This window comes from Ovis aries, chromosome 1 (genome assembly GCF_016772045.2).
Source record: "Ovis aries strain OAR_USU_Benz2616 breed Rambouillet chromosome 1, ARS-UI_Ramb_v3.0, whole genome shotgun sequence".
Taxonomy (NCBI): Eukaryota; Metazoa; Chordata; class Mammalia; order Artiodactyla; family Bovidae; genus Ovis; species Ovis aries.
Window position 1 is genome coordinate 26288382 of NC_056054.1, and position 25864 is coordinate 26314245.

The 25864-nt window shown below is 38.9% G+C and overlaps 2 protein-coding genes and 1 pseudogene across 3 annotated transcripts in view; 1 reads left to right on the forward strand and 2 right to left on the reverse strand.

The window, feature by feature from the left end:
- Window positions 1-25864, reverse strand: part of NRDC (nardilysin convertase) — a 112037-nt gene that overhangs the window by 79273 nt on the left and 6900 nt on the right. The gene's annotated exons all lie outside the window — the stretch shown is intronic.
- LOC114114864 (ubiquitin-like protein FUBI) lies at window positions 1969-19697 on the reverse strand. Its single transcript, XM_060409021.1, has one exon. It carries the CDS (start codon window positions 18723-18725, stop codon window positions 18324-18326), a length of 402 nt encoding a protein of 133 aa, XP_060265004.1. The 5' UTR covers window positions 18726-19697; the 3' UTR covers window positions 1969-18323.
- On the forward strand, window positions 19575-19816 carry LOC114114867 (V-type proton ATPase subunit e 1-like; annotated as a pseudogene).

Genomic DNA, 25864 nt, shown 5'->3' on the forward strand with positions numbered 1-25864 from the left:
AGTCTTCTCCAACACCACAGTTCAAAAGCATCAATTCTTCAGTGCTCAGCCTTCTTCACAGTCCAACTCTCACATCCATACATGACCACAGGAAAAACCATAGCCTTGACTAGACAGACCTTAGTCGGCAAAGTATTGTCTCTGCTTTTGAATATTCTATCCCAATTGGTCATAACTTTTCTTCCAAAGAGTAAGCGTCTTTTAATTTCATGGCTGCAGTCACCATCTGCAGTGATTTTGGAGCCCAGAAATAATAAATTCTGACAGTGTTTCTACTGTTTCCCCATCTATTTCCCATGAAGTGATGGGACCAAATGCCATGATCTTTGTTTTCTGGATGTTGAGCTTTAAGCTAACTTTTTCACTCTCCTCTTTTACTTTCATCAAGAGGCTTTTTAGTTCCTCTTCACTTTCTGCCATAAGGGTGGTGTCATCTGCATATCTGAGGTTATCGATATTTCTCCCAGTAATCTTGATTCCAGCTTGTGTTTCTTCCAGCCCAGCGTTTCTCATGATGTACTCTGCATAGAAGTTAAATAAGCAGGGTGACAATATACAGCCTTGACGTACTCCTTTTCCTCTTTGGAACCAGTCTGTTGTTCCATGTCCAGTTCTAACTGTTGCTTCCTGGCCTGCATACAGATTTCTCAAGAGGCAGGTCAGGTGGTCTGGTATTCCCATCTCTTTCAGAATTTTCCACAGTTTATTGTGATCCACACAGTCAAAGGCTTTGGCATAGTCAATAAAGCAGAAATAGTTGTTTTTCTGGAACTCTCTTGCATTTTCAATGATCCAGCAGATGTTGGCGATTTGATCTCTGGTTCCTCTGCCTTGGACTTCCCTGGTGGCTCAGATGGTAAAAGCATCTGTCTACAATGTGGGAGACCTGAGTTCGATCCCTGGGTTGGGAAGTTCCCTGGAAAAGGAAATGGCAACCCACTCCAGTACTCTTGCCTAGAAAATCCCATGGACGGAGTAACCTGGTGTTCATGGGGTCGCAAAGAGTCGGACACGACTCAGCAACTTTATTTTTTGGGGCTCCAAAATCACTTCAGATGGTGACTTCAGCCATGAAATTAAAAGACGCTTACTCCTTGGAAGAAAAGTTATGACCAACCGGGATAGCATATTCAAAAGCAGAGGCATTACTTTGCCGACTAAGGTCTGTCTAGTCAAGGCTATGGTTTTTCCTGTGGTCATGTATGGATGTGAGAGTTGGACTGTGAAGAAGGATGAGTGCCAAAGAATTGATGCTTTTGAACTGTGGTGTTGGAGAAGACTCTTGAGAGTCCCTTGGACTGCAAGGAGATCCAACCAGTCCATTCTGAAGGAGATCAACCCTGGGATTTCTTTGGAAGGAATGATGCTGAAGCTGAAACTCCAGTACTTTGGCCTCCTCATGCAAAGAGTTGACTCATTGGAAAAGACTCTGATGCTTGGAGGGATTGGGGGCAGGAGAAGAAGGGGATGACAGAGGATGAGATGGCTGGATGGCATCACTGACTCAATGGACACGAGTCTGACTGAACTCCAGGAGTTGGTGATGGACAGGGAGGCCTGGTGTGCTGCAATTCATGGGGTCACAAAGAGTCGGATACGACTGAGCGACTGAACTGAACTGAACTGAAAGGCAATCAACCCTGAATATTCCTTGGAAGGACTCATACTGAAGTTAACGCTCAATACTTTGGCCGGCTGATACAAAGAGCTGACTCACTGGAAAAGATCCTAATGCTGGAAAAGATCCAGGCTAAGAGAAGGGGGCAACAGTGAATGAGATGGTTAGATGGCATCATCAACACAATGGACATGAATCAGAGCAAACTCAGGGAGAGAGTGAAAGACAGGGAAACCTGGCGAGCTACAGTTCATGGGGTCAAAAAGAGTCGGACAGGACTTAGCAACTGAACAACAATCCCTATCCTCTTTTATCCTGTTTTAACTTTTTTTCATATCATTTATAATCTCTTTTTTCTGGTTTTGGTTTTGTTTTGTTTTTTAATTTTCTGTCTGCACCTTTAGAAAGTTCATTCTGAGGACAGGCTTTTCTTTTTCTTCATAGCTCTATTTCCAGCACCTAAGACATTGCCTGGCACTTAGGAAACATTTAAGAAACATCTGCTGAATAAGCAGAGGAAAGCCAATGCCCAAAGGCGGCCTGATATATAATAGGTATTTAATGTGCTAAGTGAAACAAAATATCAGGTAGTTCTATAAAATAAATAAAACTATGTGTACACACATACACAAAAATGCACACAAATACACATTAAATGTACATAAGTGAAGTGAGTGAAAGTCGCTCAATCATGTCCAGCTCTTTGCAACCCCATAGTCTACACAGTCCATGGAGTTCTCCAGGCCAGAATACTGGAGTGGGTAGCCTTTCCCTTCTCCAGGGGATCTTCCCAACCCAGGGATTGAACCCAGGTCTCCTGCACTGCAGGGAGATCTTCACCAGCTGAGCCATAAGTGAAGCCCAAGAATACTAGAGTGGGTAGCCTTTCCTTTCTCCAGGGGATCTTCCCGACCCAGGAATCAAACCAGGGTTTCCAGCACTGCAGGTGGATTCTTTACCAAATGAGCTATGAAAGTGAAAGTGAAGTTGCTCAGTCATGTTCGACTTTTTGCAATCCCATGGACTGTAGGCTTCTCTGTCCGTGGGATTTTCCAGGCAAGAGTACTGGAGTAGGTTGCCATTGCCTTCTCCAGGGGATCTTCCCAAGTCAGGGATCAAACCCGGGTCTCCCACATTGTAGGCAGATGCTTTTACCATCTGAGCCACCAGGGAAGTCAGGAAGCCCTAAATGTACATGAAGGTATAGCAAAAGAACTAGAAGGACACAAACCAAATGTAATAGTAATATATATATATATATGGAGAGAGAATAAAATTAGAACAAGATACAAGAACTTTCATGCTTTACACTATAATTTCTACATATTTTTCAATCTTTTGTAATAATAATACACTTATTGTTGTATAATAAAAAATAATTTAATGAAAATCCAAAACCCACTCCTTAACAAATTAAGTACACACACAAACACATACAACCCTTAGCTTGAATTAACTTCTAAAGGTTAAACTCAAGAGAGAATTAACTTCTATAAATCAAATATCAAATCTATTTAAAGACAGTCATTGACAAAATGCTCTTCATCATCACTTCTATTCAACAGTGTATTAGAAGTCCTAGCAAATGAAAACAAATCCACAATATAAATAAACAAGAAAGAACTACAAGGCCAAAATATTGAAAGCTAAAACAATTCACTGCAAAAGTATATGATTAGCTACAGAATGCAACAGAATTTTTTCAAAAATGGGTAAAAAAAGTGTTCAGCAAAGCATCCAAAATCAAGAACCATTAAAAAAAAAAATCACAAATTTCCTGTAGACCAAAGCTAACCAATTAAAATGAGATTTAAGTAAAAGAATCTATTTACAAAAGCAAAAGAAACTATAAATATATATCCAATAACCACTCACATTTTATATATTAACTTATGTCTTAATCCATTTAATCTTCATAATAACCCTAATGAGTTATTATTCCCAATTTACAGATGAGGAAACTAAAGCACACAAGAAAAGGATTTTTATTGGCCTAAGTTTAGCAGGGACTGAGCCCAAGTAGCATGGCACCAGAAGCCAATCTGTTCCTCATCCAACAACAGTAAAACTAGAAAACTTTACATGAGAAGATAACAAACTTGACTAGTCATAGCATGCAGTTGGAATGGGAACACCAAGTATTACAAAGATATAAATTTCCCCCCAAATTAACCTATAAATTCAAGGCAATTCCAATTTTAAAATCCCAATAAGTGTGCATTTGTGTGTGTATGTGTGTGTGTGTAACTAGCTGTCAAGACTGTGCTATGCTCTGTTGTGTCTGACTCTTTGCAGTCCCATGAACTGTAGCCCCCCACCGGCTCTTCTGTCCATGGAATTTTCCAGAGAAGAATACAGAAACAGGTTGCCACTCCCTACTCCAGGGCATCTCCCCAACCCAGGGATTGAACCCACATCTCTTGTACCTCCTGCATTGCATACGGATTCTTATCACTGCACTACCTGGGTAACTTGGCATACTGATTCTAAAATTCATATGGACAAGAAAAAATATGTCAAGAACTTTTTCAAAAGGGAAAACATGATGGGAACTGCCTTACTAATTATGAAATATAATCTTTCAAAGCAATTAAAATTAAACAGTATACTAGAACAAGAATACCGACAGATCAATTTAAGAAAACAGGTTCTAGAAACAGAGCACTATTTACAATATTATTGTAACACTGTTTATTATGATTCAATTAATGATTTTGAAACAACAGGTTAATTCTTTAGGGAGATAAAATAGCCATTTCTACCTTACACCTAACACATATAAATTCAATAGCTTACAGAGCAAAAGAAAAAAATCTTAAAAGTAATTATGAGAAAATATTGTTATAATATTGGGATGAAGAAAATTTATGCTAAATAAGATACAAAATTATTATATTAGGGGAGATTTCACTATATTCTAACTTAAAATTCTTCTAAAATAAAACATCATAAACTAAATCTAACAGAAAACTGTATACTGAGAGAAGAGAATAACAATATACAAAAGAAGAGTCAGTCCCTCAGTCGTGTCAGACACCCTTTGTGACCCCATGCACTGTAGCCCACCAGGCTCCTCTGTACATGTGATTTCCCAGGCAAGAATACTGGAGTGAGTTGCCATTCCCTTCTCCAGGGGATCTTTCCAACCCAGGGATCGAACCCAAGTCTCCTGCATTGCAGGCAGATTGTTTACCATCTGAGCCACCAGGGAAGCCTGTAACAAGATACAAGAGTTCCTTCAAATCAATTAGAGCATAAAACAAAAACAAATTAAAGTAAGTTTAAAAACATACATAAACAGGGTATTCTCACATGCTTGCTTATGAATCTCAGTGGGTACAGTATTTTTGTAGTAGATGACAAACATATATTCTTAACAATGAGAACTCTGCATACCTTTTATCCCAGTGATTACATTTCTAGATGCCTCACAGAAATAGTCACACACATGCACAAAGATATGTAACAATGTTCACTGCAGCAACATTTGTGATAGAGAAAAGTTGGAAATCATCCAAATTTCCACATAGAGAAAAACATGCAAATAAATTATCTCCTGGCCGTACCATAGTATACTATGTAACTTTCAAGACCTCATTTTCATATACAGAGATAAATAATTAGCCACACAGGTTCTAGTCTTAAATTGCTATTTCTAGACCTAGATAGTGCTAAATCATTACAGGTCAAAAAAGGGTACCTGGGAAGATAACCATGTAATTATATAACTTGTCATTACCTCCCAACTAAACCATGTAGTCTCTATTTATGTGTGTTATGTTTAACTGTGTATAAATTTTTGGAGGGGTAAGGCTCTTCTAAGATGTCTAAGAAAACCTCTCTCCCTTTAGCTTATTCAACCTGTCTACCTCAATTTGGTTTCACCCTCTCATGGTTCCTGTACTGACTATAAAGACTGAAGTAGGGACTTCCCCAGCAGTTCAGTGGTTAAGACTTGGTGCTTTCACTGTCAGGCTCACGCTGCATTCCTGGCTGGGGAACTAAGATTCCCCCCAAATCATACGGTATGACCAAAAAAAGAAAAAAAGAAATTAAAAGACTGAAGTAGGTTTCTTCAAACCAAGCCCAAGAATCAAGAAGGTGGTATTATTTTCTTTATAATAAAGTATCCACTCAATTCATTTTTATTTGTTCCTTAATAAAATGAACCAAACTTTTCTGAAACTACTTTCACTAAAATTACCACAGTTAAGAGTTCATTTATTTAAATCCAAAAATACATAAGAAATACTTGATACCACAAAGTCAGGAAGGGTGCTATCTGTCTAGACCTGGAATTAACAATTGAAGGCTAGAGTCTTAGTCATTAATTACTCTATACTTGAAACTTTATACATCTTTGCAGTTTAAAGCTGCAGACTTGGTTTAAGAAGTCCATAAAAGTATTAATTGTTATGCCCACCCAAACCATTAAAAATTACATCTGTGTAGCTTTGCCTGTAGTCCAGGGCAGTTACAACTCTAAAGTTGATACAGCCTTTCTGAGTCAGCTAAAACCATCTTACCCAAGCTGAATTAGTTTAAAGCCAACCATATAACTGTTTAAAAAGAAAAAGAAACAAAAACTTATTGCACACAATATAGTTCTTACAAACAACCAAGCTCAAAAAAATCCACATAGCAAGCCAACCCATTTATGACCTACCAGAAGGCCTTTTTGTTCCCCAAAGGCAGTCCACCCTATTTCTCAAGTTTCCTCATCTATGGATCAGCTGTTAGGTTATTAGGTATAACTAACCATTTTAATAATGGTCCCCTAGTGGCCTGGTAAATATTCCCAACAAGAGTTGGAGACTATTTCTCCCCATTCCTTGAATCTGGGCTAACTCCGTAAACTTTGCCTTTAATTTGTAGTGAAGTCCTAGAGTCTAGGCCTCAAGAGGTCCTGCAGCTTCTGTCTTCACTCTTTTGGGACTTAACTGCCATGTCAAGAAGTTTAAACTAGACTATGCATGAGGATAGATTAAGTGCAGAGAGAAGGCCCACGTTCTAGCTGTTCCCACCAAGGCCCTAGAAATGTGATTAAAGCCATTTTATATCCTCTAGCTCCAATCAACCTACAAAATGAATACAGCCACACAGGTGAGCCCAGAAAACAGGAAAAAAAAAAATTTCCCAGCCGTCCAAAAGAACCACAAGAACATAATAAATCATTGTTGCTGTCAGCCACTGAGATTTTGAGGTGGATTATTACAAGGCAATGCTAATATGCTTGCTGGCTTCCTTGCTCAGTCATATCTGACTCTGCGACCCTATGGACTGTAGCCCACCAGGTTCCTTTGCCCATGGGATTTTCGAGGCAAGATTACTAGAGTAGATTATCATTTCATCCTTCAGGATATCTTCCTGACCCAGGGATCAAACCCACATTTCCTGCACCTTCTGCATTGCAGGCAGATTTTTTACCACTGACCAATCGAGGAAGCCCGCTAAGACACTGGGAGGTCTCAAATAATTGAGCAAGTCCACATCTAGATATATATACCCAAATGAGTTTAAAGCAGGGACTAGAACAGAATTTGTAAACTCATGTTCAAAGCAGCATTATTAACAATAACTAAAAAGAGGAAACACCTCAAATGTCTATCAATAGATGAATAAACAAACAAGTTGTGATATATACAAACAAAGGAATATTATTCAGTCTTAAAAAGGAAGGCAATTCTAATACATACCACAACATGGATGAATTTTGAAGATATGCTAAATGAAATAAAGCAGATACAAAAAGACAAGCATTATATAATTCAACTTACATGAGGTACCCAGAGTAAATTCACAAAGAGATAATAGAATGGTAGCTGTCAGGGTCTTGGAGGAGGAGAAGGAAACGGGGAGTTATCATTTCACAGTTTAAGATGAAAAAAGTTCTGGAGATGGACGGTAGTGAAGGAGCGGTGGCTGCGCGGGCGCAGAAGAGCCAAGAAGAGCTACTCCATGTTCAAGATCAGGAGGGGCAGCGAGTGAGGAGATACCACTCATCCAAGGTAAGGAGCAGCGGCTGCACTTTGCTGGAGCAGCCATGAAGAGATGCCCAAGTCCAAGGTAAGAGAAACCCAAGTAAGACAGTAGGTGTTGCGAGAGGGCATCAGAGGGCAGACAAACTGAAACCATAATCACAGAAAACTAATCAATCTGATCACACGGACCACAGCCTTGTCAAACTCAACGAAACTAAGCCATGCCGTGTGGGGCCACCCAAGATGGGCGGGTCATGGTAGAGAGGTCTGACAGAATGTGGTCCACTGGAGAAGGGAATGGCAAATCACTTCAGTATTCTTCTGTTGAGAACCCCACGAACAGTATGAAAAGGCAAAATGAGAGTATACTGAAAGAGGAATTCCCCAGGTCGGTAGGTGCCCAAAATGCTACTGGAGATCAGTGGAGAAATAACTCCAGAAAGAATGAAGGGATGGAGCCAAAGCAAAAACAATACCCAGTTGTGAATGTGACTGGTGATAGAAGCAAGATCTGATGCTGTAAAGAGCAATATTGCATAGGAACCTGGAATGTCAGGTCCATGAATCAAGGCAAATTGGAAGTGGTCAAACAGGAGATGGCAAGAGTGAACGTCAACATTCTAGGAATCAGCGAACTAAAATGGACTGGAATGGGTGAATTTAACTCAGATGACCATTATATCTACTACTGTGGGCAGGAATCCCTTAGAAGAAATGGAGTAGCCATCATGGTCAACAAAAGAGTCCAAAATGCAGTATTTGGATGCAATCTCAAAAATGACAGAATGATCTCTGTTCATTTCCAAGGCAAACCATTCAGTATCACAGTAATCCAAGTCTATGCCCCAACCAGTAATGCTGAAGAAGCTGAAGTTGAACGGTTCTATGAAGACCTACAAGACCTTTTAGAACTAACACCCAAAAGTGATGTCCTTTTCATTATAGGGGACTGGAATGCAAAAGCAGAAAGTCAAGAAATACCTAGGTTAACAGGCAAATTGGGCCTTGGAATACAGAATGAAACAGGGCAAAAACTAATAGAGTTTTGCCAAAAGAACGCACTGGTCATAGCAAACACCTTCTTCCAACAACACAAGAGAAGACCCTACACATGGACATCACCAGATGGTCAACACCAAAATCAGACTGATCATATTGTTTGCAGCCAAAGATGGAGAAGCTCTATACAATCAGCAAAAAGAAGACCGGGAGCTGACCGTGGCTCAGATCATGAACTCCTTATTGCCAAATTCAGACTTAAATTGAAGAAAGTAGGGAAAACCACTAGACCATTCAGGTATGATCTAAATCAAATTCCTTATGATTATACAGTGGAAGTGAGAAATAGATTTAAGGGACTAGATCTGATAGACAGAGTGCCTGATGAACTACGGACTGAGGTTTGTGACATTATACAGGAGATAGGAATCAAGACCATCCCCATGGAAAAGAAATGCAAAAAAGCAAAATGGCTGTCTGAGGAGGCCTTACAAATAGCTGTGAAGAGAAGAGAAGTGAAAAGCAAAGGAGAAAAGGTAAGATATAAGCCTCTGAATACAGAGTTCCAAAGAATAGCAAGGAGAGATAAGAAAGTCTTTCTCAGCGATCAATGCAAAGAAACAGTGGAAAACAACAGAATGGGAAAGACTAGAGATCTCTTCAAGAAAATCAGAGATACCAAGGGAACATTTCATGCAAAGATAGACTGGATAAAGGACAGAAATGGTATGGACCTAACAGAAGTAGAAGACATTAAGAAGAGGTGGCAAGAATACACAGAAGAACTGTACAAAAAGATCTTCACAACCCAGATAATCACGATGGTGTGATCACTCACCTAGAGCCAGACATCCTGGAATGTGAAGTCAAGTGGGCCTTAGAAAGCATCACTATGAACAAAGCTAGTGGAGGTGATGGAATTCCAGTTGGGCTATTTCAAATCCTGAAAGATGATGCTGTGAAAGTGCTGCACTCAATATGCCAGCACATTTGGAAAACTCAGCAGTGGCCACAGGACTGGAAAGGGTCAGTTTTCATTCCAATCCCAAAGAAAAGCAATACCAAAGAATGCTCAAACTACCACACAACTGCACTCAACTCACACACTAGGAAAGTAATGCTCAAAATTCTCCAAGCCAGGCTTGAGCAATACATGAACTGTGACCTTCCAGATGTTCAAGCTGGGTTTAGAAAAGGCACAGGAACCAGACATCAAATTGCCAACATCCACTGGATCATGGAAAAAGCAAGAGAGTTCCAGAAAAACATCTATTTCTGCTTTACTGACTATGCCAAAGCCTTTGACTGTGTGGATCACAATAAACTATGGAAAATTCTGAAAGAGATGGGAATACAGACCACCTGACCTGCCTCTTGAGAAACCTATATGCAGGTCAGGAAGCAACAGTTAGAACTGGACATGGAACAACAGACTGGTTCCAAATAGGAAAAGGAGTACGTCAAGGCTGTCTATTGTCACCCTGCTTATTTAACTTATATGCAGAGTACATCATGAGAAACGCTGGGCTGGAGGAAGCACAAGCTGGAATCAATTTTGCCGGGAGAAATATCAATAACCTCAGATATGCAGATGACACCACCCTTATGGCAGAAAGTGAAGAGGAACTAAAAAGCCTCTTGATGAAAGTGAAAGAGGAGAGTGAAAAAATTGGCCTAAAGCTCAAAATTCAGAAAACTAAGATCATGGCATCTGGTCCCATCACTTCATGGCAAATAGATGGGGAAACAGTGGAAACAGTGTCAGACTTTATTTTTTTGGGCTTCAAAATCACTGCAGATGGTGATTGCAGCCATGAAATTAAAAGACACTTACTCCTTGGAAGGAAAGTTATGACCTACCTAGACAGCGTATTCAAAAGCAGAGATATTAGTTTGCCAACGAATGTCCGTTTAGTCAAGGCTATGGTTTTTCTAGTGGTCATGTATGGATGTGAAAGTTGGACTGTGAAGAAAGCTGAGCGCCGAAGAATTGATGCTTTTGAACTGTGGTGTTGGAGAAGACTCTTGAGAGTCCCTCGGAATGCAAGGAGATCCAACCAGTCCATTCTAAAGGAGATCCGTCTTGGGTGTTCTTTGGAAGGAATGAGGCTAAAGCTGAAACTCCAATATTTTGGCCAGCTGATGCAAAGAGCTGACTCACTGGAAAAGACTCTGATGCTGGGAGGGATTGGAGGCAGGAAGAGAAGGGGATGACAGAAGATGAGATGGCTGGATGGCACCACCGACTCGATGGACATGAGTTTGAGTGAACTCTAGGAGTTGGTGATGGACAGGGAGGCCTGACGTGCTGCAATTCATGGGGTCGCAAAGAGTCGGACATGACTGTGCGACTGAACTGAACTGATGATAGTACAACAATGTGAATATACTTAATGCCACTGAACGGTACACTTAAAATTGGTTAAGGTAAATTCTGTTATGTACAGCTTACCGCAATTTCTAAAAAAACACCTCTCGGACTTCCCTGGTGGTACTGTGGATAAGAAACTGCCTGCCAATGCAAGGGACACAGGTTCAATCCCTGGTCCAGAAAGATTTCACATGCTGTGGGGCAAGAAAACCCTTGCACTGCTACTACTAAAGCCTGCATGTCCGAGTCTGTGCTCCACAATGAGAGAAACCACCACTACAAGAAGCCCAAACAACGCAATCGGAGAGTCGCCACCACTCTCCACAACTAGAGAAGGCCTTTGTACAGCAACAAAGACCCAGTGCAACCAAAAATTAATTAATTTAAACAAATTTTTAAAAGCACTTCTCTTTCCCACTTGATTTCAGAATCAGATGAGAGAAAAAAAAAAAAAAAAACAAGGAAAAGAAGAAAGAGCAAAATATCAGCTTTATCTCTGACATAAAGTTTGGTTGGAAAACATGGCCCGAAAGTGGTTTGGAAATGGCTTGCTAACACTCTCTTAATTTGAAGTTATCCACTAGAACTATTTCCCTCAAAATGGAGTGCCTGTCCTGCACTCAGTTTACTGCACTAGCCAAGAATACGGCAAAATACTGACTGTCTGCAGGTTAGAATGAAGAGAGAGATGGAAAGGTTAGACTGACCATGCTGGTCACTCTACTGTACTCACTCATCTACTGTACTTACTAATCTACTGTACCACTAATTTCCCCCTGTGAAAGAGAAGAGGTAGAGAAAGAAGCTAAGAGTATTACCATAGTCAAGTTTCTCTACACTGAACCAGTGTTCCCATATTATACAGTAGTTTCAAAAGAAAGGAAACAAAGGGGAAGAATTAGGGAAAAAAATTCAAGAAAAATCTCCTAGAACTGAAAAATGTACATTCTAAACTAATTAAGGAATGAAGATACAAAAAAAATCTGAATTGATGGATTTATTGATGAATTTGACTTAGAGGAGTTTTAAAACTTAGAGGAGTTTTAAAGTTCTGACAAAGAATTAGGGTAGAATTCATGTTAGATCACAAAGCACCGAACAAAATAATAATCAGGCATCCAGGATATGATGCATATGCAACAACAAAAATAATTATCAAAATTTAAAGCTTTTGTGCTTCAAAGGATACCACCAAGAGAAAATTTTTGGAAATCATTTATCTAAGAAAACCTGTATCTAGAATATACAAAGAACTATTACTACTCAAAACTATTAAAGCTGGACAAAGGATTTAGATAAATACTTGTCCAAAGAAGATACACATACTGTAAGGTAAGAAGACGCTATGTTGCTTCAGCTGTGTCCAACTCTTTGTGACCCCATGGAATGTAGCCTGCCAGGCTCTTCTGTCCATGGGATTCTCCAGGCAAGAACACTGCAGTGGGTTGCCATGCCCTTCTCCAGGGGATCTTTCCAACCCAGGGATCGAACCTAAGTCTGCCATGTCTCCTGCATTGGCAACTGGGTTCCTTACCACTAGTGCCACCTGGGAAGCCCCCAAGACAAAAGAAGATGACAGATGACTAATAAGTACATGACAAGATATTTAACATCATCAGCCATCAGGGAAATGCAAATGACAATGAGATACCACTTATACCCTCTAGGATGGCTATAATCAAAAAGAGAGTAGCAAATGTTGGTGAGGATATAGAGAAATTGGAAATTTCACACACTGCTGGAAGAAAGGTAAAATGGTATAGTCACTTTGGAAAGTAGCCTGAAAAATCCTCAAATGGTTAAATGCTTTCCATGTGATCCAGCAGTTCTATTCCTATTTATTATATATTCTAAATAAATGAAAACAAAGGAAAAAATTATACATAAATGTTCATAAACAGCATTATTCAAAACAGTCAAAAAGTATACATCAACTGCTGAATGGATAGAAAATATATATCCCATACAATGGATTGTGTGTTAGTTGCTCAGTTATGCTTGACTCTTTGTGACCCCATGGACTGTAGCCCACGAGGCTCCTCTGTCCATGGAATTCTCTAGGCAAACATACTGGAGTAGGTTGCCATTTCCTTCTTCAGGGGATCTTCCCTGACCCAGAGATCGAACCCAGGTCTCCTGCACTGCAGGCAGATTCTTTACCATCTGAGCCACAAGGGAAGCCCATACCATGAATTAGTCAGTAATAAAAGAAATACAAGTACTGCTGCACCCAACAATATGGATGAACTTAAAAACATTATGCTAAGTGAAAGCAGTCAATCATAAAAGATGACATGTTAAATGATTCCACTTACATGAAATGTCCAGTATAGACAGAGACACAGAAAGTAAAGAAACTTCTAGAAAGTAGATCTAGAGAGACAATGGATTAGAGACAGAAAATAGATTTGTCTTTGTCTAGGGCATGTGTGGGTTGGGGCACTGGGAAGGCTGACAGGTAAGGGGTGTGGGATTTCTTTTTTTTTTTTATTTGGCTGTGTCATGTGGGATCTAGTTCCCTGACCAGGGATCAAACCCAGGTTCCCTGCATTGGGAGCACAGAGTCTTAGCCACTGGATCACTAGGGAAGTCCCTGGGGTAACTTTTTGAGGTCATGAAAATGTTCTAAAATTGTGATAATGAATGTACAACTCTGTAAATATACTAAAAGCTAGGGAGCTGCACACTTTAAATGGGTGAACTGGATGGTATGTGAATTATATCTCCATTAAACTGTTTTTAAAAATAAGGCAATTTTTAATGCTACAGAAAACAAAGTTGAGAAGGAAAATGTAATCATAATAGACTATATGTTTCAGTATAAACAATATTTAGAGTTATAAATAACTGAATACTGGTTGATAAAAAAAATTGGGATGTATTTTAGAATAGATAGACTAAGTAGGGTATTGCAATCTAAGATTCATTTTCAAAAAAGGCCTATTAATGAAAAATGCCCTCAAACTAAGTGGTTTTTACCTTTGTAAGGAAACAGCAACCCACTCCAGTATTCTTGCCTAGAGATTCCATGGACAGAGGAGCCTGGCAGGCTACAGTCCATGAGGCTGCAAAGAGCTGGACACAACTGAGCAACTAATACTTCACTTTTTTAAGCGGTTGGAAAAAACCAACAAAAGATTAGTATTTCATGATACATGAAATTATCTTAAATTCAAATTTCAGTGTCCATAAATAAAGTTTTACTGGAACACAGCCACACCCATTCATTTACTTAACTAACTGTGGCTGATTTTGAGCCACTTAGAATGGGGTAGTTGTGAGAGCACAAGTGGCATTTTCAGTGCTTTGCACTGCTGCTCAACACTCTAAAAGTGGCAGCAGTGCATTCATAACTCAACAACATTACAATATAACTGTACTACAACTTTTTCTTCACAACAGCAGCACATATCCATCATGTCCAAATAAGGAAAGGGGAATGTGGAGTTCAAACGTCACACTTTTAATGTAGATTTTGCTATTAAATTCCTATCTTCAATACAGTCATTTGCTCTTGGAGACTTCACAATCATTAATCCTGTTAATTTTTGTGAGAAATAGTCGGTTTTTCCTTTTTGACTGCTCTGTGCACTTTGCAAGATCTTAGTTCCCCGACCAGGAACTGAACCACGTCAGAGCAGCGAAAGCACCAAGTCATAACCACTGGACAATCAGGTAATTCCCAGAAGTTGAATATTTTTAATTCCTCTAACTCCAGAGGAAGCAGTCTGATGGCTTAGCAATAGGAACATTTTATTGCAATGTTTTGAGCTCAGAGTAAAGAAAAGCTTTTCTGAAGAAAAATCTTCAACCACTATCAAATACCAGATGGCTTTGGAAGTTAGTTTTTGCTGCAGTCTCCATAATGTTTCTTAATGATTTCAACCATAAATTATCAAACGCGCTTATATGCAAAACTTATGTTTCAAAAAGTTACCTTAACTACAAGCAACGGCAAGCTGCTTTATACATTTACTGTGCTGTCAAAACAAGAAGACCTATCTCCTTTCCTACACAAATTTGCCACAGATATGTTTTCTAAGCAAACTATGCTTCCAGCAGTGTTTTTCACACACTGATGCAAGCACAAAGAAAATTTCCTTATTTCAAACTACTTTTAACTGTGCAACTGAGGCGCTTCCATCTACTTTTCAATCACAAGTGATTAATCTACATTGTAATGACATTCTAAACAGCAAATGTCAGAGAAGAACCTAACAGAATTCTATAAGTGCCTTCCAAGCAATGAATATTATCAAATAAAATCAAACACTCATAGACTAATATCAGTACCTGGCAGTGTAAAAACATATTTTCAAAGATGAAATATTTAAAAAATACACCAGAAAGAATCAACAGCAGAATAACTGAGACAGAAGAAAGGATAAGTGATCTAGCAGGCAGAGTGGTGGAAATAACTGTGATGAAGCAGTGTAAAGAAAAAAGAATGAAAGGAAGTGAAGACAACCTCAGAGTCTTCTGGACAACATTAAAAGCACCATCATTCAGGCAGAGCTAGCAGTAAAGAATCCACCTGCTAACGCAGGAGACGAAAAAGACACAGGTTCAATCCCTGGGTCAGGAAGATCCACTGGATTAAGAAATGGCAACCCACTCCAGTATTCTTGCCTGGAAAATTCCATGGACAGAGGAGCCCGGTGGGCCACAGTCCATGAGTCCACAAACAGCTGGACACAACGAGCAACTCAACACACACACAAAAAAAGAGAAAGCATCTGAGAAAATATTTGAAGAGATTATAGTGGAAAACTTCCCTAACGAGGGAAAAGAAATAAGACACCCAAGTTTAGGAAGTACAGAGTCCCATTCAGAATAAATCCAAGAAGAAACATACTGAGACACACACTAATCAAACTAACAAAAATACTAGAAAAGAACAGTACAAGCATCAACGAAAAAGCAACAAAAAACATATAAAAGAATCACCATAATCAGTCTATTTTCCAACAGAAACTCTGTAGGCCAGAAGGGAGTGGCAAGATAAAGGGACAAAAGGGAAAAACATACAACAAAGATTACTCTACTCAGCAAGGATCTCATTCAGAGTCCATGGAGAAACCAAAAGCTTTATAGACAAGCAAAAGCTAGGATTTAAAAAAGGTAGGATTTAGAAAAGGCAGAGGAACCAGAGATCAAATTGCCAACATCTGCTAGATCATCGATACAGCAAGAGAGTTCCAGAAAAACATCTACTTCTGCTTTACTGACTATGCCAAAGCCTTTCACTGTGTGGATCACAATAAGCTGTGGAAAATTCCGAAAGAGATGGAAATACCAGACCACCTTACCTGCCTCCTGAGAAATCTTTAAGAAGGTCAAGAAGCAACAGTTAGAACCAGACATAGAACAGACTGGTTCCAATCTGGAAAAGGAGTACGTCAAGGCTGTATATTGTCACCCTGGTTATTTAACTTACATGCTGAGTATATCATATGAAATGCCAGGCTGGATGAAGCACAAGCTAGGATCAAGATTGCCGGGAGAAATATCAATAACCTCAGATATGCAGATGACACCACCCTTACGGCAGAAAGCAAAGAAGAACTAAAGAGCCTCTTAATGAAAGTGAAAGAAGAGAGTGAAAAAGTTGGCTTAAAACTCAACATTCAAAGAACTAAGATCATGGCATTTGGTCCCATCACTTCATAGCAAATAGATAGGGAAACAATGGAAACAGTGACAGACTTTATTTTCTTGGGCTCTAAAATCACTGCTGGTGTGACTGCAGTCATGAAATTAAAAGATGCTTTCTCCCTGGAAGGAAAGTTATGACCAATCTAGACAGCATATTAAAAAGCAGAGACATTACTTTCCAACAAAAGTCCATCTAGTCAAAGCTATGGTTTTTTCCAATAGTCATGTATGGATGTGAGAGCTGGACTATAAAGAAAGCTGAGCACCGAAGAATTGATGCTTTGAACTGTGGTGTTGGAGAAGGCTCTTGAGAGTCCCTTGGACTGCAAGGAGATCCAACCAGTCCGTCCTAAAAGGAATCAGTCCGAATATTCATTGGAAGGACGGATGCTGAAGCTAAAACTCCAATACTTTGGCCATCTGATGTGAAGAACTGACTCACTGGAAAAGACCCTGGTGCTGGGAAAGATTGACGCAGGAGCAGAAGGGGACAAAAGAGGATGAGATGGTTGGATGGCATCCCCGACTCAATGGACATGAGTTTTATTCATGATGGACAGAGAAACCTGGCATGCTGTAGTCCACAGGGTTGCAAAGATTTGGATGTGACTAAGTGACTGAACTGAACTGAAAAGCTAGGAGAATTCAGCAATACCAAACCAGCTTTACAACAAATGCTAAAGGAATTTCTCCAGGTGGAAAACATAAAAGAAAAAGATCTACAAAACAAACCCAAAGCAATTAAGAAAATGGTACAAGGAACATATATGACAATAATCACCTTAAATGTAAATGGATTAAATGCTCCAACCAAAAGACAGACTGGCTGAATGAATACAAAAATAAGATGGCATATATGCTATCTACAGGACACCCACTTCAGACCTAGGAAAACATACAGACTGAAAGTTGGGGGATGGAAAGTTATTTCATGCAAACAAAAACCAAAAGAAAGCTGGAGTAGCCATACTAATATCAGACAAAATATACTTTAAAATAAAGACTTAGAAAGGAAGGACACTACATAATGATCAAGGGATCAATCCAAGAAGAAGATAAACAATTGTAAATAGTTATGTACCCAACACAGAAGCACCTCAATACAGAAGGCAAATGCCAATAGTCACAAAAGGGGAAATCAACAGTAACACAGTAACAATGGGGAATTTAACACTCCACTTACACCAATGAACAGATCATTCAGACAAAAATAAATAAGGAAACACAGGCCTTAAATGACACATTAGACCGGATAGACTGAATTGATATTTATAGACATTCCATCAGAATGCAGCAGAATATAATTTCTTCTCAAGTGCACATAGAACATTCTCCAGGAATAGATCACATCTTGGGTCACAAATCAAGCCTCAGTAAATTTAAGAAAACTGAAATCACATCAAACATCTTTTCAGATCACAGTGCTATGAGATTAGAAACCAATTTCAGGAAATAAACTGTTTTTAAAAAAAACAACACACACAGACACATGGAGGCTAAAAAATATGCTACCAAATAACCATGAAATCATGGAAGAAATCAAAAAGGAAATCAAAAATTACTTCAAAACAAACGACAACAAATTTATAACCCAAAATCTATGGGATTCAGCAAAAGCAATTCTTTTTGGGTTTTTTTGGGTTTTTTTTTTTTATCACTCTAAGTGGCTTTATTAGAGAAAGCCAAGTTTACAGAGGACTTAAGAGTTGGCATTAGGGCCCTTCTTGCCAAAGGTGGGCACAACATTGACAAAGAGCCGGTTGTACTGCATACACCTCTTGGGCTGGCCTGTTGTCTTCTTTTTCTCTTGTTTTGCCACCTTAAAAGTCTGACCTCTTAAGGCGACTTTCTCAACACAGGCCATGGAACCATGGACTTTACCTCCAAGCACGCAGTCAACTACTGCTAGAGTGCTCAGAGCTTCCACCCCACACTGGCCGAGGGTAGCCTCATCCTCTAGAGGCATCCCTGCCACGAGCAGGACTTGATCTTCTGGAGCAATGCCCTCCAACGAGGCTACATGAGCCTTGATCTGGGCAAGTGTTTCCTGACCAGTTACCTCAAAAGTGTGTCGCTCCCGGGCACAGACAAAAAGCTGCATGTTGGTGACTAGACTGCAGACACCACTGCCACTTCCACAAAGATGGTATTAAGAAAGGGCAAAAGCAATTCCTAAGAGGGAATTTTACAGCAATATAATCTTAACTCAAAGAATAAGAAAAATCTCAAATAAACAATCTAATCTTACACCTAAAACAACTAGAGAAAAAAATACAAACAAAACCCCAAGTTAAAAGAAAAGATATCATAAAGATGAGAGCATAAAAAAAATAAAAAAGATGAGAGCATAAATAAATGAAATAGAAATGAAAAAAAAATAGCAAAGAGCAAGGAAACTAAAAGCTGGTTCTCTGAGAAGACAAACATATTGATAAACCTTCAACCAGACTCATCAAGAAAAAAAGGAAGAGGATTCAAATCAATAAAACAAGAAATGAAAAAGGAGAAGATACAACAAATACCACAGAAATACAAAGGCTCATAGAAAACTGTTACAAGGAACTACATGCCAATAAAATGGACAACCTGGAAGAAACGGACAAATTCTTAGAAAGGTACAACCTTCCAAGACTGAACCATGAAGAAACAGAAAATATGAACAGACCAAGCACTAATAATGAAATTGAAACTGTGGTTAAAAATCTTCCAATTAACAAAAGTCCAGAACCAGATGGCTTCACAGGTGAATTTTATCATTTAGTGAAAACCTAACACCTCAAACTCTTCCAAAAACTGCAGAGGGAGAAACACTCCCAAGCTCGTTTCATGAGGCCACAATCACCCTGACACCAAAACCAGAGAAAGATACCACACAAAAGAAGAAAATTACAGGCCAAGATGGCTACACAGCAAGGTGGCTGGGCAGAGGTTTGTACCTCCCACAGCAACCATGGCGTATACCAGCCTCGCCATGCTTCTCAGCATGATAGGCATGCTCTGAGGCATTGTCGGCTTCCTGGTGCCCTGGTTCATCTCTAAAGGTCCCAACTGCGGAGTCATCATCACTATGTTAGTGATCTGTTCAGTTTGCTGCTCTTTTGGTTGATTGCAATTCTGGCCCAATCCAACCCTCTCTTTAGACCACAGTTGAAAAATGAAACCATATGGTACCTCGAATATCACTGGCCTTGAGGAAGAAGACCTCCTTGCTGGTACTCAGTCACTGAGATCAGGAGAGAACTCCTCTAGATGCAAAATCACCTCCATACCCAGACCACCTGCCTTGACTCGCCCACTGTGGCCATCAGTTGCCTTAAATGTTCATCCACATTTGAATATCTTATTCTATAATAAAATATTTTTTTCCTATCACCTTTTTTACATTTTGATAAATGATGTGCCTATTTAATCTAAATTGTGCTACCTCTGTAAAACGTGTGTGTACTCTTCTGAGATGAAAAGTGTTTTTCTGAGAAATAAAAATGTTACTCTCTCCTCAGAACAGGTGGATTTGAAGATGGAGACTGCCTGCTCACAACACGAGGATCAGCGAAGTGTTTAAAAACTGTTACATGACAATAAGTCTCCCATGGGGCAGTCAGTAGGAGAACATGTTCAAGGGAAAAATCTGTCCCACAGAACTGAACCAAAGTGTATTATACCAAAATATTTTGGGGATGAATTTATTTCTGCCATCTTTTGGAATAAACTATTTTTCTGCTTTCTATAGAAAAAAAACAAAAAAAAAAGATGGTTCAATAGCATCATCAACTCATTGGACGTGAATCTGAGCAAACTCCAGGAGGTAGTGGAGGACAGAGGAGCCTGGTACGCTATAGTCCATGGGTTCACAAAGAGTTGCACGTGACTTAGTGACTGAACAACATCATCATCACTGATAAACACAAAAATTCTCAACAAAATACTAGCAAACAGAATCCAACAACAAATTAAAAGGATCATATACATCATGATCAAGTGGGATTACTCCAGGTGTGCAAGGATTCTTCAATATATGCAAACCAACCAATGTGATACATCATATTAACAAAGTGACATGATACTACACATGAAGTGAAGTAAAGTAAAAGTCGCTTGGTCATATCCAACTCTGCAACCCCATAGACTATACAATCCTTGGAATTCTCCAGGACAGAATACTGGAGTGGGTAGCTGTTCTCTTCTCCAGGGGATCTTCTCAACCCAGGGATAGAACCCAGGTCTCCTGCATTGCAGGTGGATTCTTTACCAGCTGAACCACAAGGGAAGCCCAATATCTCTTCTTCAATGGATCTTCCCAACCCAAGAATCGAACCAGCATCTTCTCCTGCATTGCAGGCAGATTCTTTACCAACTGAGCTACCAGGGAAGCCCCAATACTACACATAGAAAATCCTAAAGATGCCACCAGAAAACTACTAGAGCTAATCAATGAATCTGGTAAAGTTGCAGAACACAAAATTAACACACAAAACCTCTTACATTCCTATATATTCACAATGTAAGATCAGAAAGAAAAATTAAGGAAACAATCTCATTTACCACTGCATCAAAAAGAACAAACTACCTAGGTATAATGAATCTACCCAAAGACACAAAAGACCTGTACTCAGAAAACTATATGACCCTCCTGTGCCCAGTGCAAAAGCTCCAATAAAATCTCACCTAAATTTCTGGTCTGTCAATTTCTATTGATGGGGGAAGGCCAAGAACCCTGGTCAGCTTATGGCACCCAATATGGGGCAGTCCCTTCTGGGGCAAGGATCTGGGCACAGAAAGATCCAAAACCACAGAATGCAGCTTTCCCATAGGTGACAGGTGCCCACCTTAACTTCTGTTTCAGTGTCATCACATGTGGACTTCCATGCTGCACTGGGGGTTAAGAACCCATCTTGCAATACATGATTCCTGCAATGTTCAATTCCTGGCAAGGGAACTAAGACTTGATATGTCACGCCACAACTAAGCCCATGCACTGCAACTACTGAGCCCAAGCACCACAAATAAGAGTCCACAATGGATGATCCCACACAATACAATGAAGATCCTGTGCCAGTAAATAAATACTTTTTAAAAAAAGAAAGAACACTATATATACTATTGATGAAAGAAATCAAAGACAAGTCAGAGAAAGATAAATATCATATACTAATGCATAGATACAGAATCTAGGAAAATGGTACTTCAGAATTTATTTGCAAGGCAGCAATGAAGAAACAGACATAGAAAACAGACTTACAGACATGGGGAGGGGGGAGGAGAGGATGAGATGTATGGAGAGAGTAATATGGAAACTTACATTACCATAAGTAAAATAGATAGCCAACAGGAATTTACTGTATGTCTCAGGAAACTCAAACAGGGGCTCTGTATCAACCTGGGTGGGGGAGATGGGGAAGGAGATGGGAGTGAGGTTCAAAAGGGAGGGGATATATGTATACCTATGGTTGATTCATGTTGAGGTTTGACAGAAAACAACAAAATTCTATAAAGCAAATATCCTTCAATTAAAAAATAAATAAATTCTTAAAAGCTGCATGAAAATAATGATTTTAAAAATAATTTTATCTGTGAAATATGGATTTTACTTTAAAGAATCTATTAAATACAGAAATAAAATGTCCAAACTCTAAAGAGAAAAGAAAAGAAATCAAAGACAACACAAACAGATGGAAAGACAGACCATACTCTTGGAAGAATAAAAGTTGTAAAATTGACTATATTACTTGAAGAAATCTACAGATTCAATGCAATCCCTATAAATTACCAATGGCATTTTTCACAGAACTAGAACAAACTATTTTATAATTTGTATGGAAACCCAAGAGATCCCAAATAGCCAAAGCAATCTTGAGAAAGAAAAACAAAGCTGGAGGAATCAACCTTCTGGATTTCAAAGTAAAGTAAAGTAGAAGTCACTCAGCAGTGTCCAACTCTTTGCAACCCCATTGGACTACAGCCTGCCAGGCTCCTCTGTCCATGGGATTCTCCAGTCAAGAATACTGGAGCGGACTGCATTATCTTCTCCAGGGGATCATTCCAACCCAGGGACTGAACACAGGTCTCCTGCATTGCAGCCAGATTCTTTACCATCTGGACCACCAGGAAAGTCCTGATTTCAAACTACACTACAAAGCTATAGTAATCAAGACAGTATGGTACTTGCACAAAAACAAAAATATAAACCAATGATACAGGACAGAAAACCCAGAGATAAACCTATGCACCTATGGCCACCTAATCTATGACAAAAGAGGCAAGCATATACAATGGAGAAAAGACAATCTCTTCAACAAGTGGTGCTGGGAAAACAGAACACTTCCTAACACCATACAAAAAAACCCCAAAAACCTCAAAATGGATTAAAGACCAAAATGAAAGGCCAGACACTATAAACTCTTAGAGGAAAACATAGGCAGAACACTCTGACACAAATTACAGCAGAATCTTTTTCAATCCACCTCCTAGAGTAATGAAAATAAAAACAAAAATAAACAAACAGGACCTAATTAAGCTTAAAAGCTTTTGATAAACAAGACAAAAAGACAATCCTCAGAACGGAAGAAAATATTTGCAAATGAAGCAATTGACAAAGGATTAATCTAATCTCTAAAATATACAAAGAGCTCATGCAGGTCAATATCAAAAAATAATAATAATACAATCAAAAAACAGACAGAAGACCTAATAATTTTTTTCCCCAAAGATATATAGGAGGCAAACAAACACATAAAAAGATGCTAAACATAACTAATTATTAGGGAAATGCAAATCAAAACTACAATGGGGTATCACCTCACACTGGTCAGAATGGCCATTGTCAAAAAATCTACAAACAATAAATGCTGAAGAGGGTGTGGAGAAAAGGGACTCCTCTTATACTGTTGGCAGGAATGTAAATTGATATAACCACTATGGAAAACAGCATGGAGGGTCCTTAAAAAAACTAAAACTAGAACATGATTGTTCTATGATCCAACAATTGTATGATCCAACAATCCCACTCCTGGGCATATACCTGGAGAAAGCCATAATTAAAAAAGATACATGCACCCCAATATTTACTGCAGCACTATTTACAACAGCCAGGACACGGAAGCAACCAAGCTGTCTACCAACAATCAAAGATGTGTGTGTGTATATATATACATACACATATTACATATAATGGAATATTACTCAGCCATAAAAAAGAACAAAACTGTGCCATCTGCAGAGACATGGATGGATCCAGAGACTGTCGTCATACAGAGTGGTACAAGTCAGAAAAAGAAAAACAAACATCGTATATTAACGCATATATGTGGAATCTAGAAAAATGGAATGTGTGTGCTTAGTCGCTCAGCTGTGTCTGACTCTTTGTGACCTCCCTATGAACTGCAGTCTGCCAGGCTTCTCTGTCCACAGAATTTTCCAGGCAAAAACACAGGAGTGGGTTGCCATTTCCTACTCCAGGGGATCTTCCTGAGCCAGGGATCCAACCCGCATCCCTTGTGTCTCCTGCACTGGCAGGTGGGTCTTTTACCACTAGCACCACCTGGGAATAGATAAGCTTATCTGTAAAGCAGAAATAGAGACACAGACACAGAATATAAATGTATGGATACCAAGGGGTGAAGAGGGGTGGAATGTGAAGGACTGGGAGATTGGGACTGACATACATACACCATGTATAAAATAGATAACTAAGGAGAACCGATCATATAGAACAGGGAACTCTACTCAATGCTGTATGGCGACCTAAATGGGAAGGAAATCCAAAAAAGAGGGAATATACGTACAGATGATTCACAACATTGTAAAGCAACTGTGTGTGCATATGTGTGCATATTGTCACTCAGTGGTGCCCAACTCTTTGCGACCCCATGGACTATAAGCCCACCAGGCTCCACTGTCCATGGGACTTCCCAGACAAGAATATTGGAGTCGGTTTATCACTTCCTACTCCAGGGGATCTTCTGGAGGAACATGTCTCCTGAGTCTCCAGCACTGGAAGGAGGATTCTTTACCACTTCACCACTTGAGAAGCCATTATACTCAAATAAAAAAGAATTCTAATGGTATCAGGAATTGATAATAAATACAGAAGCAGGAACTCTAGAATAAATGTAAATAGTACAACCAATTAGAACAGTACTTTGGCAGTATCTATACTAAAGTTAAAAATCAGTCACTTCACTTATAGGTACATAAATAAATTCTCAAATGTGTACACAAGGAGTTACATATAAAAATGTTCGCTGAAGCACTGGAAATAAATGTGTAACAATCAGAGAAAAGATAAAATTGTGACATACTCAGAAAACAAAATATAACAGAAAATTAGGAATAATCTATATGATCAGTGGTAGGAAAACAAACAAATTACAAAATATTCACACAAGATAGTAAACATAATTTAACACAAATAACTAGTATTACACTTATCAGTATGAACAAATCTCAAAAGCAGTGTTAAATCAAAAAAAAAAACAAAGTTGAGACATACAATGTGACATAACTTCTAGTTATGTATCTTAAAACATGGGAAAACAATACCATATACTGCTTATACATAAATGTATATTTAATAAAAAGTATAAAAATATACTTAGGAATGGTATATATACCAAATTCAGGTAACGGTTAACACTGGAAAAAGAGGGTAGGGAATGCAATAAGAGGGAGCAGTATCCAAAATGCTTCAAGGTTATCTATTCAGTTTTATTCCTTAAAAAAGAATTTTTTTGATCTGAAATGAAAACAGGAAATAAAATTATTTTTAAAAAGGAAGACTGAAAAACATATCCTTATATAACAATCATGCCAGAGAAGAAAAGGATGGAAGCAAGGCCATGAGAAATGTACCATTCTAGGCACTGGAGACACAGTAATGAACGAAACAAAGTCCTTGCTCTCATGAACAAGTAAATATACAGTATAACAAATGGCACTAAAAATAAGTGCTATGAAGAAAAATAAAACTGTAAGAAAAAGTATGGGGGGAACCTAAGTAAAATCATTAAATACAGGGTGCTATTTAAAGCCACAAGACAGGGAGCAAAGGCAGACAGTTGAGGCACTCCAAAATTTAGAGGTCAAGGAAATAAGGAGAAATCTTGCAAATGAGGCAGAAAGAGAACTAAGAACAGTGTTGACCTGGAAGCCAACTGAAAAAAAAAGCATCTAAAGAAGGAAAAAAATGATCAACTGTGCCATAAGATACTGAAAGGTCAAATAAGATAAGAACTTGATAACTAA